The sequence below is a fragment of the Solanum tuberosum genome, unplaced genomic scaffold, assembly GCF_000226075.1.
Source record: "Solanum tuberosum cultivar DM 1-3 516 R44 unplaced genomic scaffold, SolTub_3.0 scf00027, whole genome shotgun sequence".
Taxonomy (NCBI): Eukaryota; Viridiplantae; Streptophyta; class Magnoliopsida; order Solanales; family Solanaceae; genus Solanum; species Solanum tuberosum.
In genome coordinates, this window is record NW_006238953.1 from 402,660 (window position 1) to 420,096 (window position 17,437).

The 17,437-nt window shown below is 31.9% G+C and overlaps 4 protein-coding genes and 1 non-coding gene across 5 annotated transcripts; 2 read left to right on the forward strand and 3 right to left on the reverse strand.

Annotated features, from left to right (window-relative positions):
• Positions 1 to 2,768: 2,768 nt before the first annotated feature.
• On the forward strand, positions 2,769 to 9,775 carry LOC107059594 (putative F-box only protein 15). Its single transcript, XM_015306290.1, has 4 exons — positions 2,769 to 2,776; positions 6,056 to 6,559; positions 7,291 to 7,419; positions 9,529 to 9,775. The coding sequence occupies exons 1-4, from the start codon at positions 2,769 to 2,771 to the stop codon at positions 9,773 to 9,775; spliced, it is 888 nt and encodes a 295-aa protein (XP_015161776.1).
• Positions 4,735 to 4,806, reverse strand: TRNAD-GUC (transfer RNA aspartic acid (anticodon GUC)). Its single transcript has one exon. It is a non-coding gene; the product is annotated as a tRNA-Asp (tRNA).
• A 153-nt stretch (positions 9,776 to 9,928) lies between the features above and the next one.
• Positions 9,929 to 10,375, forward strand: LOC107059595 (F-box/kelch-repeat protein At3g06240-like). Its single transcript, XM_015306291.1, has one exon. It carries the CDS (start codon positions 9,929 to 9,931, stop codon positions 10,373 to 10,375), a length of 447 nt encoding a protein of 148 aa, XP_015161777.1.
• Positions 10,376 to 11,540: 1,165 nt separating this feature from the next.
• On the reverse strand, positions 11,541 to 12,740 carry LOC107059596 (serine/threonine-protein kinase BLUS1-like). Its single transcript, XM_015306292.1, has one exon. It carries the CDS (start codon positions 12,738 to 12,740, stop codon positions 11,541 to 11,543), a length of 1,200 nt encoding a protein of 399 aa, XP_015161778.1.
• Positions 12,741 to 14,408: 1,668 nt separating this feature from the next.
• On the reverse strand, positions 14,409 to 15,530 carry LOC107059597 (serine/threonine-protein kinase BLUS1-like). Its single transcript, XM_015306293.1, has one exon. The coding sequence runs from the start codon at positions 15,528 to 15,530 to the stop codon at positions 14,409 to 14,411; it is 1,122 nt and encodes a 373-aa protein (XP_015161779.1).
• Between the last annotated feature and the right edge of the window lie 1,907 nt (positions 15,531 to 17,437).

The following is a 17,437-nucleotide window of genomic DNA, read 5'->3' on the forward strand; positions in this document are numbered from 1 at the left end:
TACCCAATCATTATCAACAAACCCATTTCGTAAGTCAAATATAGAAATTTGTGAAATCAAGGGTTCATGAGATTTTTCACTTGAAAACATCGATTTAATAGCAACATTATCACAATCCATCATTTAAAACCATTTAATGCAAGAACCCTTGAGTAGAGTAACAAATAGAAGTTTTTCATAACTTTTGAGAATTTGAAAACCCTTTGAAATTGGTTCTAAAGCGAAAACTAGCTTTAGATAAAGAGCCACCATACCTTAGTATTGAGAAAGCCCACGAAAATTTGATGGAAGAAACCTTCAATTCGAAACCCTAGTTGCCCACATCTTCTTCTTCCTTGAGCTTGAGAGGACTTTTAGAGAAAAGAACTTTTGGGGGGTTTTAATTTGAAGAATGAATTCAAAAATACCTTTTAAAAGTTTTAATACCATAAATAGTTATTAGAAATAAAATAAAATACACTCACTTCTTAATTTAACTAAAAATTAATATTTACAAAAACGCCCCTTGTCCACATGGACTTACCAAATAAAACTAAGGCAAAGTCCAATTTTTTTTGGAAAATTTCATAACTCCAATTTATGCTTAAACTTTTAAGATTCATACGTTAGGCTCTAGTTTCACCTATCAATTTTTTTAGGGTCGCTACAAATCCGATCTTGAAATAAAACTCACAAGACAATCTGCGACTATGGCTCTGATACCAGAGAATAGCAAAAGAAAAGTATAATTTGGGAAACCTTCTGCAAGCCCAAGATCGTTAACTAAGATCGAAAGATTCAACTAAAGAAGAGGAAGCTAGAAAGGAGAACTTGTTTATGGAAGAAGCTATTTGATTTGAGTTGTTGTTAGGTTGTTTACAAATGACTATGGCAACCCCTATTTATACTAGAGTAGGGATGCTTCTAGAAATTATTCTATATAGATCTACAAGAAAAATCAGATGACCTTATCTTCTAACTATCTAACAAGAATCTAGATTTTTCTATAATTCACTATAAATATCTACTTCTCTAGAACATCTAAAATTTCCCTAAGTATAAATATCAAAGATATTTACTCTACAAAATTCTAGAAAGTTCTACTAAATATCTAAGATATTTTTTATACCTCCAAAAAATCATCTTTATTTTGCACAGATATATTATTTCATAATGATTTAAATATACGAATAAATTTCAAGCAAAATAAATTTAAAAATTATTTTACAAATTAAATCACTATTTATGAGTATTACTGTTGCTTGAAAAACAAAAGAAAAATAAACGCCTTTTTCTTTTATTACAAGAAATGAACTATATCTACGGTATAAAATTCAAATCTATATATATATATATATAAAGTTGGATAACAAAAGTCTAACGTGGCACCTCTATTTGGCCAGGATTACCATTTATCTATTTTTGTCAATTTTTTGTAATTTTTTTTTATTCTTTTGATCTCTAATATCTGCCAAAGAAGAAAAAGAAATATATTTAAAATATCTTATTTATCTCTCCCTCATTATTACTACAATTTATTATGTTTATCTCTCTTCACCATTACTATAAGTAATTACTCATCCCTAAATTCCTCTTTTTACCTTCTGTTTTAATATTTTTCTACAAATCCTGATTTATTTATCTTTTTTTTTAATTAGAATTTAATATTATACTTTTTATTTCTACAATTTTCTAAAAATAAAATATCTTATTTATCTCTCTTTTACTTATTACCATAAACGTTTTATTTACTATAATTAATTACTTTTCCTTAAATTCCTTTTTTTACCCCTTTTTTTAAATATAATTTTCTAAAAAATCTAATTTATTTATCCTTTTATTATCTATATTTTAATATTATACTTTTATATCTACAACTTTCTAAAAATAAAATATCTTATTTATCTCTCTTTTACTTATTACCATAAACGTTTTTTTCCCATTAATTTTTGTCTCGATCAATTTCATTTAATTTGTTGCCATAAAAATTAGCAGAAAATTAAAAATATTTTTTTATTTCATCCCTGATACTATTAATTAATTAATTTACCTAAGACCCTTCCTTTTCCTTCTCTCATATCTCTTCCATTTTATTAAAAAAAAATACCTTTTAAATTGGAATAAATTTCAATCACATTTATTTCCTATTAATTGAGTTTTATTAATTAATCATTATAATTTCAAAATCGGTTACAAACCTTTTTACCTTCCATTCTTATTTACATTTTCCTAAAATTCTCATAATTTTGTAGCTTCTCATTTTTACCAGAAACTCATTTACAAGCTTATTCTTTTAATTTTACACTTTTCTTTTGAGTTGCAGAAGCTTGGATTTTCTTGTGACAAGAATGGAGGAAAATGATGTGCTAATTTTTTCGAGGATGCCATGATTTAAAGGTGTATTGTAACTTCTTTTATTTTGTTATCATATTGTTTATGCTCTCTTATTTTTCTTTTTCTTGATTTATTGTGATTTTAACCTTTTAAAGACTTCAGGTATTCTATTAGAATATTTCAATATGAATCAAGAATCAAGAATTTAGAATACTTGAAAAAAATCATGAGATATTCAATTTCATTTTTCAAATGAAGCATATATGGTGATGGACCTTCACTATTCGAAAAATAAGAATAGCATGATGTAGTTCTAATTTAGATTCATATAATTGCTATTCTTTCTAATGTCATGTTCTAATGACATAATGTAAGTTCTGTAAAGACAATTATGTTAAGTAGGTGCAATTAGTCTAGGGCTTAGGTGATCTTCTTGGAGGATAATGTTGCTCACAATGGAAAGGTAAGTGTGTTGTTTGTAGAGGAATAATGTTATAGCATACCGTCGTCATATATGTGAGTATGATTCAACATGTGCAATATTTTTTTATGTTTCCATAATGGAAACCACAAGGTTCTTATTTTTCTTTTTGTATAGGTGATCATGGATGTTGCGATTGTGGAGAAAAGGAATCTTTGAGCAAAGTCCAACACTAAATTATATTATTATTTAAGTCTTTGTAAGATTTTATTTTAATTTTTGAAATTTTAGTTCTTATTCTTTTGGAGTTGTTCCCTAGTTTAATTAGATGAATAAGTTTATTATTTCTATCTCTAAAGCTATATATAATAATTAAAGTTAGGCATAGACAATGAGATGTGCACTTTTCTATGGCCAATAAATCTATTTATCTTTTTTCTTTCTTTATTTGATTTTTTTTCTTTTCATATTTTAATTTATTGTTGCAATTTTTTTAAAAAGGCAATGAAAAAGTATGAAGGCAATGAAGAGGTGTAAAGGAAAAGAACATAAGGAAAATAAACATTCACATTTGTTCAATTTGTTAATCAATAGTCACAATTCACAATATTAAATACTTCATTTTATCTTTCCTATAATTGATTCTCAATTTTAAGAACTTCAATTAATTTGATATTACTTCTAATTTAATAAATTAGCCTACTATGTTGTTATGAGTTTATCAATTTTTTGGCTAACCTTTTCATATTACATTAGTGAAATGACACACTCTTTCATATTGTGTTTTAATGAAGGATAAATAAATTTCTACATACTCCATCATTCACCATATTTTTTTTATTCAAATACTAAAACAGAGTGAACTTTCATTATGTTTGCAATCATGGCTATCATTACTACTCATAGCATGGCAAAATTAGAAGGGTCGGACATGTGCTTAATTTGTTTGGGTTAATATAGTTAGAGGGTTGGACATGGGTTAAGATAGTTAGAGGACCGGACATGGGTTAAAATTGGGTGATATGTTATTTTTAAAGAAAAACAAGTAATTTTATTTGATTTGGAGTTTTTCATGCAATTGAAGGATATGATTAATAAATTTGTAGATGACGGAGTTATGGATGGTTTCATAGTATAACATAGGGTAAAGTTAGTTATTAAACAAAATTTGATAAGTATTTTTACCCTTCTCCCTACAATTAAACCAAAAGATAATGATAATATTGGAAAATATAATATAGTAGAGTATATAATTAATCGGAAAGAAAATTAATTCTAACACATATCTTAATGCGCACGCGAAGCGCGGCTACGTTCCCTAGTATAAAAATACAACTTGATAATTGGCAGCAACAAGAATATGAAGCAATTATAATTTTATTTTTATCATTTAAATATATGATGATTGAGATTTCTTTTTTAAAAAAGAAATGAATTGTCATACGAAGTAACCAAACGGGTTGTTTTACAATTAGAGATTGATGAATTAATGAGTGATATACTTGGTAAATATATTTATGATATCAATATTTTTATCTTGAAAAAAATAATACCTTTTTTTTCTTTTTCTAAAAAAAAACAATCAATTTTAACTTCTCCCCGACTGCAAAAAAATTGTTTATACTTCTACTTGAAAACTTTTTTTACTTATTAGCCAAGCATCTCAAATTTGATAGATTTATATCATTACTTCTCTATATCGTAAGCGTTTGAGTACACGCAAATCCCCCCCCCCCCTCAAAAAAAAAAATTATAAACTTCAAGGGAGTCTCTAAATAAAATTTATCGACAATTCTACAAAATATTTTATAATCGAATTGGACCAAATCGATGAAATTTGTTTAATTTTGATAAATTTATATCATTAACTTCTCTATATAGTAAACGTTTGAATACACCTGAAAAACTTTTTCCAAAATTTAAGCCCTTCGGAGTCTCTAAATAAAATTTATCAGGCCTATCAATATAGTCAATCCAAAAGGATTGGCTATCAATAAAATCGCCGCTGCCCGGGATCGAACCCGGGTCACCCGCGTGACAGGCGGGAATACTCACCACTATACTACAACGACTTTTTTGTTTATCAAGTAGTTTTTGGTGTAATGAACAGATTGAGGTCTGTATATCTTTTATACAAAATTATTAATTAATTAATACTATATCCTATGATTGATATGAGATATGATTGTGAAAAAATATATGCTCACAAGGTGATGATGAAATGTCACATAGGGCGTTTTAGATAAGTTTTTCTTTGTTTGTATTACCGAGACTTGGACCTTCTCCAACCCTTGTGATGATTTAACATCAAAGTGCCAAACTATATTGTTGATAACAACTTTGGGAGTCATTAACATGTTATCCCTTGGCTTACCTTTGATCTATTGAGTGAAACACCTTCCACACGTAACTTCCGAATCATTATGATTTTGTGGAGTTCGTTGCCTTTTGAATTGTATGAGAAAGCTAACTCCAAATTAACAAATTTGAACCTCTTGCAAAAAATGCGGATTTAGTTGATATAGATATTGAATGGACTAATATCGTTGAACCCTTTTCATATGATGAGAGTTTCGTAAAGTTGTCAAAAGTTTTAACATAATGTCGTTTTTGAACCTAACACAACTGCAAAAGTTAACTTATGAAGTCTGAAAAAAGGATTGACCGAGACCATAATAAAGGTAAGTCATCAAATTTGATGGTGCCTTTCCCGCTAAAAAAATATCAGTTCTTCATCCAATCGTGAGTTTTGTGCAGTCTATTGATTTCCTTCTCCCTTTTGTGTCTAAATTTCCAATTGAATTGTTGTTTGAGCCATCATAAGGTTTCCCTTGAACAACACAAAATGTTGAAATATATATTGATTCTATTCAGTACTGGGACCAAACAAACACATGCCCTGCAGTCACAATTATGATGTAAACTCCGACCACTTAAAATTCTTCCTTTGCTTTTCACACAAAAGTTTATGATTAAAAATTATATTACATTTAATTGAAGGCGTGCAATATAAATTTTCTATTGAAACGGTTTAAGCGAACACCATCCCAACCCTTAGATCTGGGCCCGTTTAAATGGACTTATAAAAAGTAACTTATAAATCAAAAATTAAAAGTCATAAATAAATGATAACCTAACTTATTTTAAAAAGTTTTCGGCCTAAAAAAACTACTTAAAAGACAAAAACGCCTAAAAATAAATTAATCCAAACAAGCACTTGATTTGCTTTTAGGTTTAGTAATTGTATTATAAATATTTCCTTGTAACACCATAAAACAAAAATACACACTTTTGCCCCTTCTGTCTCCCTTTTTCTCTCAGAATTGATCAATTTGCCGATTCCTACTTTCTTCCCGAACTTTTGAGAGAAATTCTACTAAAACTTCCTGCTAAATCTTTACTTCGATTCACAGCTGTCTGCGAATCATGGCATTCCGTCATCACCAGTTTTCCTTTCATCTCCGCTCACCTCGCACAAACCCCACATTCTGACACCCTTATTGTTAGGCGTTACGTCAGTACTTCCAATAGAGAGCACTATTCGTTGTTTCAAGATTCTAAGAATCAACCATTTTACTTGAATTTCACATCGGAACTGAATTTCCCGTTGAATTGCCAACTTGGGTATTTCAGAATTATTGGCAGCTGCAATGGCATCCTGTGTTTGGCTGACGATTTGTTTGGTGAGTTGCGGAGTCTTATTTTTTGGAATCCCTCTATTAAGAAGTTTATAGCTTTACCTATGACTTCGATTAAGCGTCAGTCACCTCATATTGTTGTTTTTGGATTTGGTGTTGATTTGTCTAAGACGGATGCTATAAGTTGGTTAGACTTGTGTATCGTAAGAATGATGTTGTTGTGAATAATGATCCTCCTGAGATTGAAATTTATTCGATTAATAGTGGGATTTGGAGGAGAGTGACGGGGGTTGAGATTAAGCATTGTATGATGGAGTTTATGTGGTCTCAGACTTTTGTAAATGGAGTTGTACATTGGATTGCGTATGATGTGGTTGCGAATAGTGGTGGCCTTCGGAGTTTAGTTATGACTTTTAGGGATCGTTTGGTGTGAAGGATAATACCAAATAGTCCTGGGATTAAATTATAGTATCACTTAATTTGTTATTTGGTTGGCAAGTTCGGGATAACTTATCCCGGGATTAATAATTAATATCGGGATAAGTTATCCCTCTCCTTGGGTGTTATAGTAGTTTTGGGATAATTGATCCGGGATAAAATAAGTAAATGACAAAAATGTCTCTTTCAGCCCTTTTGTTACATCACTTTTTACATTCATGAAGGGCATTTTTGTAAACAAATAAATTGTTCTTAAAATTTATTATTTTGAATACAACAAACTAAACACTCAATAAAAAATAATTCCATCATAACTAATCTCATCATAATTTATCCCATCATAACTTGAATTCAAACCAAACGACACCTTAGTATAGCGGATGAGGTGTTTGGGGAGATTATGTTGCCGGATGCTTTAGTTGGTGTAATTCCAATGAATTTATCTATTATGTTGTTTGAGGAATCACTTGTTGTTGTTAGGTATGAGAGGGAGATAGATGATGCTTCATGTGAAGTATGGGTGATGAAGCAGTATGGAGTTTTGGAATCGTGGAGTAGGTTGTATCGTATAAATTTGGTTGCAGATATGGAGAAAGTAGTCAGATTTAGGTACAACGGTGAAGTTTTGTTTTCAACTAGGAGTAATGATCTGATTTCTTATGATCCAAATAGTTGACGCAATATGGATCTTTGTATTCAAGGGAGCTATCGCTTGTTTTATGTTCAGAATTACATGGAATCACTTATTTTGCTTAAAGGGAACAATGCTGTTTTATCAAATGTTGTAGACTAGTTTAGAGAGGTAATGTACTGAATGTTGAATTACATGGAATGGTTTTTTGCATTACATTTGTTGTTAGTGTACTCTGGTTGCCTTTTGATGTATTTCCAGTTTATTGTGAAACCATATCCTAGCGAAGGAACTTGTGTTTATCAGTCGACTATCATATTATTTTTGTTGTAGTGATGTTACTATCGGTTTATTTTTGTTGTTTTTCTTTGAGCTAAATATGGTTAGCCCTTTTAAGGTTACCAAATCCGGCACCCCCTTTTCACCTAAAGTTGGCAGGCAATAAGGTGTTGCAGTGACCTGAGTATTTGCTATACAAACATTATTACCTTCTCATTGCATTTAGTGTGATTTGATGAGGCAGAATTTCATACTTGGTGAGAGATGACTGGTATTCTGTGGAATTAGTCGAGGTGAGCGGAAGCTGGCCCGGACACCACAGTTGTCATAAAAAAAATTATAAGAGTTTCTATTCATCTCCCTGATGTCAAAATTGGCGAGTGATGCGGGAAATGCATAATGCTCAATTTAGCTCAACCCGAACTAGTTGACATTACAAAAGAGTACATATTCTTCACTTTGAAACACTATGCTAGTGCTGGACATTACAAAAAGTAATAGATCTTGTACAATAACAAAAGAGAGAGAGAGCGAGCCCTCTACAAAATCAGTGTTGCAAAAAGGTTAATAAAATCCGTCTTTTGAATCTTTGTTCAGTGTTCTTGCCTTCGTAAGTTGTGTTGATTTGGCGGTGACTTCAAATCTGATTCCTTCCTTGCGTTCTGGATCTTTGATTGATCATTGATCTCCTTTTCTTTATGGAAATTTGTCGTTTTATTATCTTTCATTGATTATGACTGATCTTCTTTCCTTCTGTTCCTTGGATGAATATTCACCCATGTACTTATTGCTTTCTTTTCTTGCGAAGATACTTTAGGTTAATAGTTATTATTAAAACTAATTTAGAAGTATTTAGGGGCTAACACTTATTACAAAAGAACAATTAATAATAAAGAATTAAAGTTAAGAAAATATTAGATGTTCAACAATCATTTGGGGGGAAGACAAAGTTTTCCAATCATTTGCCACAATTGAAAATTGAACTTGTAATAAAATAATGATGGAGAGCTCTAGTTCATAAATCATAAATGTCATATATTAACCCGCATTCAACCTTAACTTACCACATAATTACTCTATAATTTCACCCATATTTGAAAATAGTCTTGAAGTGACCCCCAAGAATAACTAAACAATGGATTCTCACTTAACATAACACAATGGTAAAAGAAAGTAATTACTGATTCTTTAACAATAAGTTATAGGATTAAGCTAATAAAATGCAAATAAAACGTTAATCTAGTAAGTATATGATTGCTGGATTTTCTTGCCTAAAGGTCATAAATAGAAGATAAGTGAAAGAAATAGTTTAGTGATTTTAGCATTGGGTTTATCCCAAACCCACAACCCACCCTGTCATGATTTTTATTAAAAAATATCTAAACTTGTCCTGCCTCATCCCACCCCGGCCCGTTGTCATCCCTGTATGTAAAGCAAATGTTACCAAAATTGTCTCTCTCTCTTTCTCTCAAAGTTGCTCAATGACTAATTCTGACTTCGCCTACATTCCTCCCGAACTTTTGAGAGAAATCCTACTGTAACTTGATTCCTACTAAATCCTTAATTCGATTCATAGTTGTCTGCAAATCATGGTTTTCCCTCTTCACCAGCTCTCCTTTCATCTCCGCTCACCTCGCCCAAACTCCACATTCCAACACCCTTCTTGTAAGGCGTGACGTCGATACTCGCAATAAAGAGAACTATTCGTTGTTACAAGACTCTAAGAATCAACCCTTTTCCTTGGATTTTATATCAGAACTTACTTTCCCTTTTAAATGCCAACAAGAGTATTACACAATTGTTGGCAGCTGCAATGGCATCATGTGTTTGTCTGGCAAATTGTTTGGTAAGTTTCGGAGTCTTGTTTTGTGGAACCTTTCTATTCAGAAGTTTATGACCTTACCTTTCCCTTCGATTAAGCCTAAGTCGCCTCATATGTCTGTTCTTGGATTTGGTGCTGATTTGCATGAGACTAATGGCTATAAGTTGGTTAGACTTGTGTATCGTAAGAATGATGTGTTCAAGTATAATGGTTTTCCTGAGATTGAAATTTAATCGATCAATAGTGGGGTTTGGAGGAGAGTGGTGGGGTTTGAGATTAAGAATTGTATTGTGGAGGTTATGTCGTCTCAGGCTTTTGTCAAAGGATTTGTACATTGGATTGTGTATGATTTTGTTGCGAATGGTGGTGGCCTTTGAATTTTAATTATGACTTTTAGTATAGCAGATGAGGTGTTTGGGGAGATTATGTTGCTGGATGCTTTAACTGGTGGAATTGCAACAGGTTTATTGCTTATGTTGTTTGAGGAATCACTTGTTGTTCATAATTATGGGAGGGGGATGTATGGTGTTTTCTGTGAAGTATGGGTGATGAAGCAGTATGGAGTTTTGGAATCTTGGAGTAGGTTGTATCGTATAAATTTGATTGCAAACTTGAAGAAAGCTGTTGGATTTAGGAACAACGGTGAAGTTTTGATTTCAACTAGGGAGAATGGTCTGGTTTCTTATGATCCAAATAGTGGAAGAAATACGGATCTTGGTATTCAAGGATACACTTGGTCATTTTTTGTTCACAATTACATGGAATCACTTATTTTGCTCAAAGGGAATAATGTCATTCCAGGTGGGTTCTTGGGAGGAATTGGAGGTTTATGAACTTAATGAGTAGCTGGACTACAAAATTTATCGATACAATAAAGAAGAATCTGATCAGTAGGTAAGGTATTTCATCAAAATTCATGGTTGTTTCAAGGTATTGGAAGTGAAAGATGTTTTATCAAACTTGGTATCTGTTAATTATATTGTTCTAAATGTTGAACTTTTGTTTTCCATTTACTTGCGTAGTTGTGTTACATTAGTTGTTACTGTACTCTTGTTGCATTTTGATGTATTTCCAGTTTAATTGTTGTGATTCGTTATCTTTGTCAGTTGATTATCATATATGTCAATTATGTTACAAGTACTCGATACAAAGCTTCTTCGATATGTTTAGACGAACATGGTTCAAAAATTGCTTGAGGCCATTCTGATTCAACTAGTGTTGTATGAATGTGAAGTCCAATTAATATTTCAAGAAATATTGGTAAGTCGTAAATTAAAAAGAAAAAAATAGGAAATAAAAAAAAGTAATTTTTGTAAATGGCGTAATTAACTACCCCACTTTCTAACCCCCAAAACAACGTGGAGCAAACCCCACTTCCATCACGTATTAGCACTAATTAATTTTTTTTCTTCTTATAAATACTTACTACTCCCATCTCTTCAAGTATTTCACAAATATTATGGCTTCCTCAGCAAATTACTTCAATTTCTCAACTATTTTTCTTGTGTTTTTGTTGCTTTCACAAAAGTGCTCATTCTTGGAAGCTCGAAATCTTAAAGAAGACGATCAACAGCTAGTATTGTGCGATGAAATATACGTAGTTGGAGAAGGAGAAACACTTCAAACAATATCTGAAAAGTGCAACGACATTTTTATATTGGCAGAGAATACTCATATCAATGATGATGATGATATTTACCCTGGCCTTGTTCTCAAGATTACCTCTACAAACCTACAACTAATGTTTACTTAGTAGTAACACTTTTATAATCTTCATTTTATTTTCAATTTCTCCATAGTTTCAAATTACTCTGTACAATCATATATATGTTGTCACTTGTGCAAGTTTATTAACATTTCTTCAGAAAATACTTTCCAATATCTGTTTATGCAATATTTACAATTTAGTAACATCAATGTCAATCCAAAAATCGGCAAAAATTCTTCTCTTTACTTATACGATTGCAAATTCAGACGTTGATATGATCGAGAAATTGTTCAATTGTTCTCCTCAGTATTCAACACAAATTGCTTAAACTTTTCGATATCCCTTTGTTTTTTAAAGAATGAACTTTTCAGAAGCTGTTTAGCAGTTGGCCTCTTCCTTGGATTCTTCGAAAGACATTTCACAACCATCTTCTCAAACTTTTCCGAAAACACCTTTTGTTTAAACAGATTATGCTCTGTTTTCTTGAATCTCCATCCCTTCTTGACGATCAACAGCTTTTCGAGTGATATTGGAAATCTCTTCTTCTTCCTTATCTTTTTAATTATATGAATCAATTCTTCACTATTCGTCACAGGTAATTCTCCGTAAGCTAATTCCAATGCCGTTATTCCCAATAGCCAAATATCAGATTTTGGTCCAATCGCCCCCTCTGGTGCAGCACCCCATATAGCAATTTTCTTCGGGTCCAAAAATGGAGGGGATCGCGAAATATCTTCTTCTTCATTTGAGTTTTCCTCTACATTGATGTCTTCGGAGTCATAAACTGATGCTTCAAATGCTAATTTGATCAACATTTCGCCATTAGCATTGTTGATATCAACAAAAATATCTCCAGCATTTAAAGTGTTATGAACCCTTGAATCAATTTTAAGATGAAGCTCATCTTGTAGACCGATAAGTACTTCTTTAAGAGCTATAGCAATGAATTCCTCTGGCAATTTTTTATCAGGACGAGTAGAGAGAATGTAACGGAGTGATCCATGTGACATATAAGGCAATGAAACGCATTTGAATTCTTCAGTATTGAAATTATTCTTGATTCCAATTATGTTTATTGTAGTACTATGACCTTTCGATACATTGATACTGTGTTGAAGCTCTTTGCTTTCGTTTACGAATACGATTCTGTTGATGACCTTCAAAGTGACATGGCCAGAAGGAGTATGTGCTCTGTTTTTTGTAGAATATTTGGAGAACAGAGCTTTGTAGACATGGCAAGCTCCATTAGAAGAAGAACCAATTTCATTTTTGAGAAGATACGTATGGTTTTTGTTTGGATCAATTATGGTTTTCCCAACTCTTGCAGGACAATAATTTCTTGGTTTACGTAGAGATAAAGAAATTCGCCTTCTCGAATTCACAATCCTAGAAGAAGAAGAACCAATTTCCATTCTTGGATTCCGAATCGTTGAAGAAGAAGAAGCAACGTTATCATCGGGAAGATCGAATGGTTTTGTGGGATTCTGCATTTTTTGTTGGAGGATTTGCAGAAAATTGGGATTGGTTTAGTGAGGAAGAAGAAGAAGATGAAGTATTTTGTAGCTTTAGCCGTTTGGGTTGTTATTCTCCCGCGCTTAATTGGTTCAACAAGTAACTAAGTAAAGTATTATTTTTTTTATATAAGAAAGGGGAAAAAAAGATTATTCGTTTATCGAAAATAATTTCTCTATTTCATGAATCATGACATAATATTATGTATCCTGTTACGAATCTAGCCCCAATGCAGGACTCAATTGATATATTGTCAAATTATGTTTGGGACCCGGAATAAAGGAATGAGGATGTACACTAAAAATGCCTATATATAGAGGATGAACTATCGCATTAGGGTTATGCTATGAGTTACGCTATTTTCTTTTAATTAGTTATTTTGTAATGAACCTCCCTTTTTTATTTTCCTTTTGATCTTTGATCGGCTTGTAAGTTCTTTTGTGATCAATACAAACCTTAGTTTGTTACATTGCGTAGATAAGTGCCCCCACTTCCCAACCCCACTTTCTTCACGTACTAGTACTAACTAAATTTGTCTTTTATTTTTGTCTTATAAATACTTACCACAACATTAATCTATTTAGTTTCACAAATATTATGGCTTCCTCAACAAATTACTTCAATTTCTCAACTATTTTTCTTGTGTTTGTGTTGCTTTCACCAAAGTGCTCTTTCTCGGAAGTTTGAAATCTTAAAGATGATGATCAAGAACTAGTATTGTGCGATGAAATATATGTAGTTGGAGAAGGAGAAACACTTCAAACAATATCTGAAAAGTGTGGCGATCTTTTTATATTGGTAGAGAATACTCATATCAATGATGATGATGATGATATTTACCCTGGCCTTGTTCTCAAGATTACCTACCACTAATGTTTAACTAGTGTACCCTTAATTCTTCGTTTTATTGTTAATTTCTCCTTAATTAGTTTCATTTAGATTTATATATGCACTGAGTAAATTACAGATATTCTTATCATGTTGTCAGTAACTTGACCTGATGCTGTATTCAAATTTACTTATGTTCATGCAGCATTTGCAAACAAAAATTGTATCGCAACAAAATAATGTTAATATTACCGGGGAACACGTGCTTATTAAATCATATATATTCTGTTTTAATTTGCTCATGAAATGAAACAATGTCTCTGATTAAATTAAACAACAGGTGTAGTTGCTGCAGAAATCCAAAAAGAGAAACTATCCATACTGTGAGATATCATGAGGGCTAAGTAGAGAGTCATTGATTAGAATTTGGGGTATGGGAGCGGACAAAGTCATGTACAAGAAATATTGATCATATGTACGTGTAAGTGAGGTCTGCAGAGGGTAAAGTGTAAGAAAACATAACCGTTAATAAGAAAAGCAGGAATGTGTTTGATTAACTAGTCTATTATAACTGGAAATCTGTTTGCCCCTTCTGCTGTCAAGAAATCGATCAAACAGCCCAATTTGGTGTTCATAGAACAGATGCATTATCTACAGAGAATGAGCAACTTCATACGAACATACAAACGTTTCATTCAAATAAAGAAACAGAAGATGACAAATCCGCACAAGTATATAAAACATATGATCCTCAGCTAAGAAAACAGATCATTTCATGCCTTAACGAATCTGCTGAATATACTACCTACATTGATAATTCACTGCTCAATTAACACAAATTGCTTAAACTTTTCAATATCACTAAAGAATGGAGTATTCAAAAGCTCAAAAGCAGTTGGCCTGTTCTCTGGATTCTCTCTAAGACAAGCAAGAACCATCTCCTCAAACTCCCGCGAAAACACCCTTTTCTTTCGTTTAACTAAATCCATCAATTTCTTGAATTTATTATCCCTCTTGATCATCATCTTTTCAAGTGATTTTGGAAATTTCTTCTTCTCCCTTATCTTGTTGATTATATAATTCAAGTCTCTACGATTCTTCACAGGTAAATTCCCATACACCAATTCCAGTGCTGTTATTCCCAATAGCCACATATCAGATTTTTCTCCTCTGTTATCCTCATTTTCACTCTCAAACACCTCTGGTGCAGCACCCCATATAGAAATATTCTTCGGAGTCAAAAACAAACTACCTTCTTCAAATGGAGGTCCGGAGTCATAAATGGATACTTCAAATGCTAACTTGATCGACATTTCATTAGTATCATCGTGGATGTTAACAAAGATATCTCCGGCATTCAAACTCTTATGAAGCGTTGGACAGCAGAAAACATGAACTTCGTCTCGTAGGCCAATAAGTACTTCTCTAAGAACAACAGGAATGAAATTCTCTGGCAATTTCTTTTCAGGACGAGTGGAGAGAATAGAACGAAGCGATCCCTCAGACATATACGGCAAAGAAACACATAACAAATTCGAAGCAAAGAAAGTTTTCTTGCTTCGAATTATGTTGGGACTCTGAGGTTGAAAAAGGTGTGTTTGAAGTTGATGTTGAATCAATTTGAATTCATTCTGATGGAGTTTCATGTCGATGATCTTCAAAGTGACATAGCCACGAGGAACGGGTCCGCCAGAGCGATATGTATTTCTGGAAAACAGAGCTTTGTAAACAGGGCATCTTCCATTAGAAAAAGACCCAATTTTCAAGATGAGAAGGTAAGTATCTTTGGTGTATGGATCAGTGATGGTTTGTCCAGGTCTTGGTCGATTTGAAAAAGAACCAATTTCGGCATCTGAACTTCTTGAAGAACCAATATCTGTTGGCTGTTTTGAAGAAGAACCAATTTCCATTTTGGTACTAAATGGGTTTCTGGAATCCATGTTTTCTTGGAGCAGAGAATCACAGTTTCAGAGAAAATGGAATTTGGTTTGTGAGGAAGACGAAAATGGAAGAAGAAGAAGATGTATTTATAGCTTTGGCCGTTTGGATTTGTTATTCCCCTGCGCATAATTGGCCCAAAATTTATTTTGTTTCTTTAAGTTTTCCTTTTTCTTAAATGGCCAAGTATTTACATGTCTAATACTTGTAATTTCCCCGACTACACTTCTGCACCCTATAGATCAAAATACGAGTTCTCGCCGCTGATTTGGTCTCGTGCGGAACAACTCATGGGATTTGGAGATTTGGGTGAGCTCCTAGCGTCCGGAGTTGCCTCACTCTCCCTGTGTTTCACACTAGGACTAGTCTTTATTTTGGTTCCAAAGATAGTCATATATTATTGTATTGTTTCTGTACTCTTGTTTTCATTAGTTGCTCAAATACCGGCCGAAACCAGGTCTTGGGTTTGTTTTTGTATTTGATTTTATTCTCTTTTTTTTCCCCTTTGCTTCTTATTATTATGGTTTATCTTCCGAAATTCTTTTCTTCCGCGCAATAGTATGTTGCTTCTAGTTCTAAACTATGAGTTTGGCTTATCTACGGGTGGGATGTAGTAGGTGCCATCACAATCTGAATTTTTTGATTGTGACAGTCATAGTCTAGGGTGTACTTGAGCCTTACTTTTTCTTAAACTTACTAAGAATTAAGAATTAATTTGTATTTAAATATATTAGGAAAAGAAAAAAAAAGAAATGAATTTAAAAAAACAAAATCAAATTTTAGAGAATTTGTCAATAATGTGGCGTGTGTAATAATACACTTGTCATTTTGAGAATGGTATTACATTCTTAGGGCGGTATTAATTCACTTCAAATATGCTACGGGGGTATTTAAAGCTCGTGTAGTTAAAGTATTAAAGTAAGATGTGCTACCAAGTTTGGGGGGAAGGGTGTTTTCTCATTTTGAGTTTTAACTTTTCACATGACATGTTTAATATCTCAAGATCTTAAGATCCATACATGTAATTTAAGGTTATAAATTCGAAAATCTTGTTTATTTTTTTTTAAATTTTGAGTCAAGTCAAAATACGACAAATGATTGAAATGGATGGAGTACTATTTATAAAAAAAAAGTAAATTTCTTCATGGAAAAAATAACTTTGCATCTAAAAATATTTTTCAAATAATTTTAATCAACTTGACATCTTAAAAAAATTAGAAGAATAGACTTAAAATATTTTCTTGAAAGAAAATTAAAAGTTTAAGGCCTCAATTCATTTTTTATTTTAGGTTACTCTGAGTTGCAACGAAGTGGTGCCTATTCAGCTGCGCCACTATAGTCTGTCACGTCTTATATATGAGAATATTGAATATCTCTTATGAAGGACTTTAACGAAGTTCTTATTTTTATATAATTAAAATTAAAAAGAATATATTGATTTTTTAATTAATATAATACAAAAATAAATTAAATAAAATATTAAATATTAATATAATATTATCATGATAATTTAAATATATAAAAAAATCAAGTAAAATAAATTTAAAAATCAATTCACAAATTAAATCACTACTTAATAGTGTTAAGGTTGCTTGAAGAGCACAAGAAAAATAAACGTCTTTTTTTTTGGGACAAGAAATGAATTATATGTATAGTGTAAAATGCAAATATATAAAATTATAACTTGATAATTACAACAAGAATATGACGTAACTATAAAAAAAATTATTTACATAGAAAAGTATTGAAAATACCTTATACTTAGTGCAATTATTAATTTCATCATGAACTATTAACAGTCTTAAAAACATCTATCTATTTGACTAAATAAACTTAGATACACCCCCGATCAACCACATGACATAACAAATAGTTTCAAACTCTTATAGGAGCATGAAACTCTTAATAA

Coding starts and splice junctions, on each gene's coding strand:
- LOC107059594 (XM_015306290.1), top strand. Junction 6,560..7,290: donor AAGACGGATGCTATAAGTTG/GTTAGACTTGTG, acceptor TGTTGTTGTTAG/GTATGAGAGGGAGATAGATG. Junction 7,420..9,528: donor GAGAAAGTAGTCAGATTTAG/GTACAACGGTGA, acceptor AATTGTTGGCAG/CTGCAATGGCATCATGTGTT.
- LOC107059595 (XM_015306291.1), top strand. CDS start 9,929: ATGACTTTTAGTATAGCAGATGAGGTGTTTGGGGAGATTATGTTGCTG.
- LOC107059596 (XM_015306292.1), bottom strand. CDS start 12,740: ATGCAGAATCCCACAAAACCATTCGATCTTCCCGATGATAACGTTGCT.
- LOC107059597 (XM_015306293.1), bottom strand. CDS start 15,530: ATGGATTCCAGAAACCCATTTAGTACCAAAATGGAAATTGGTTCTTCT.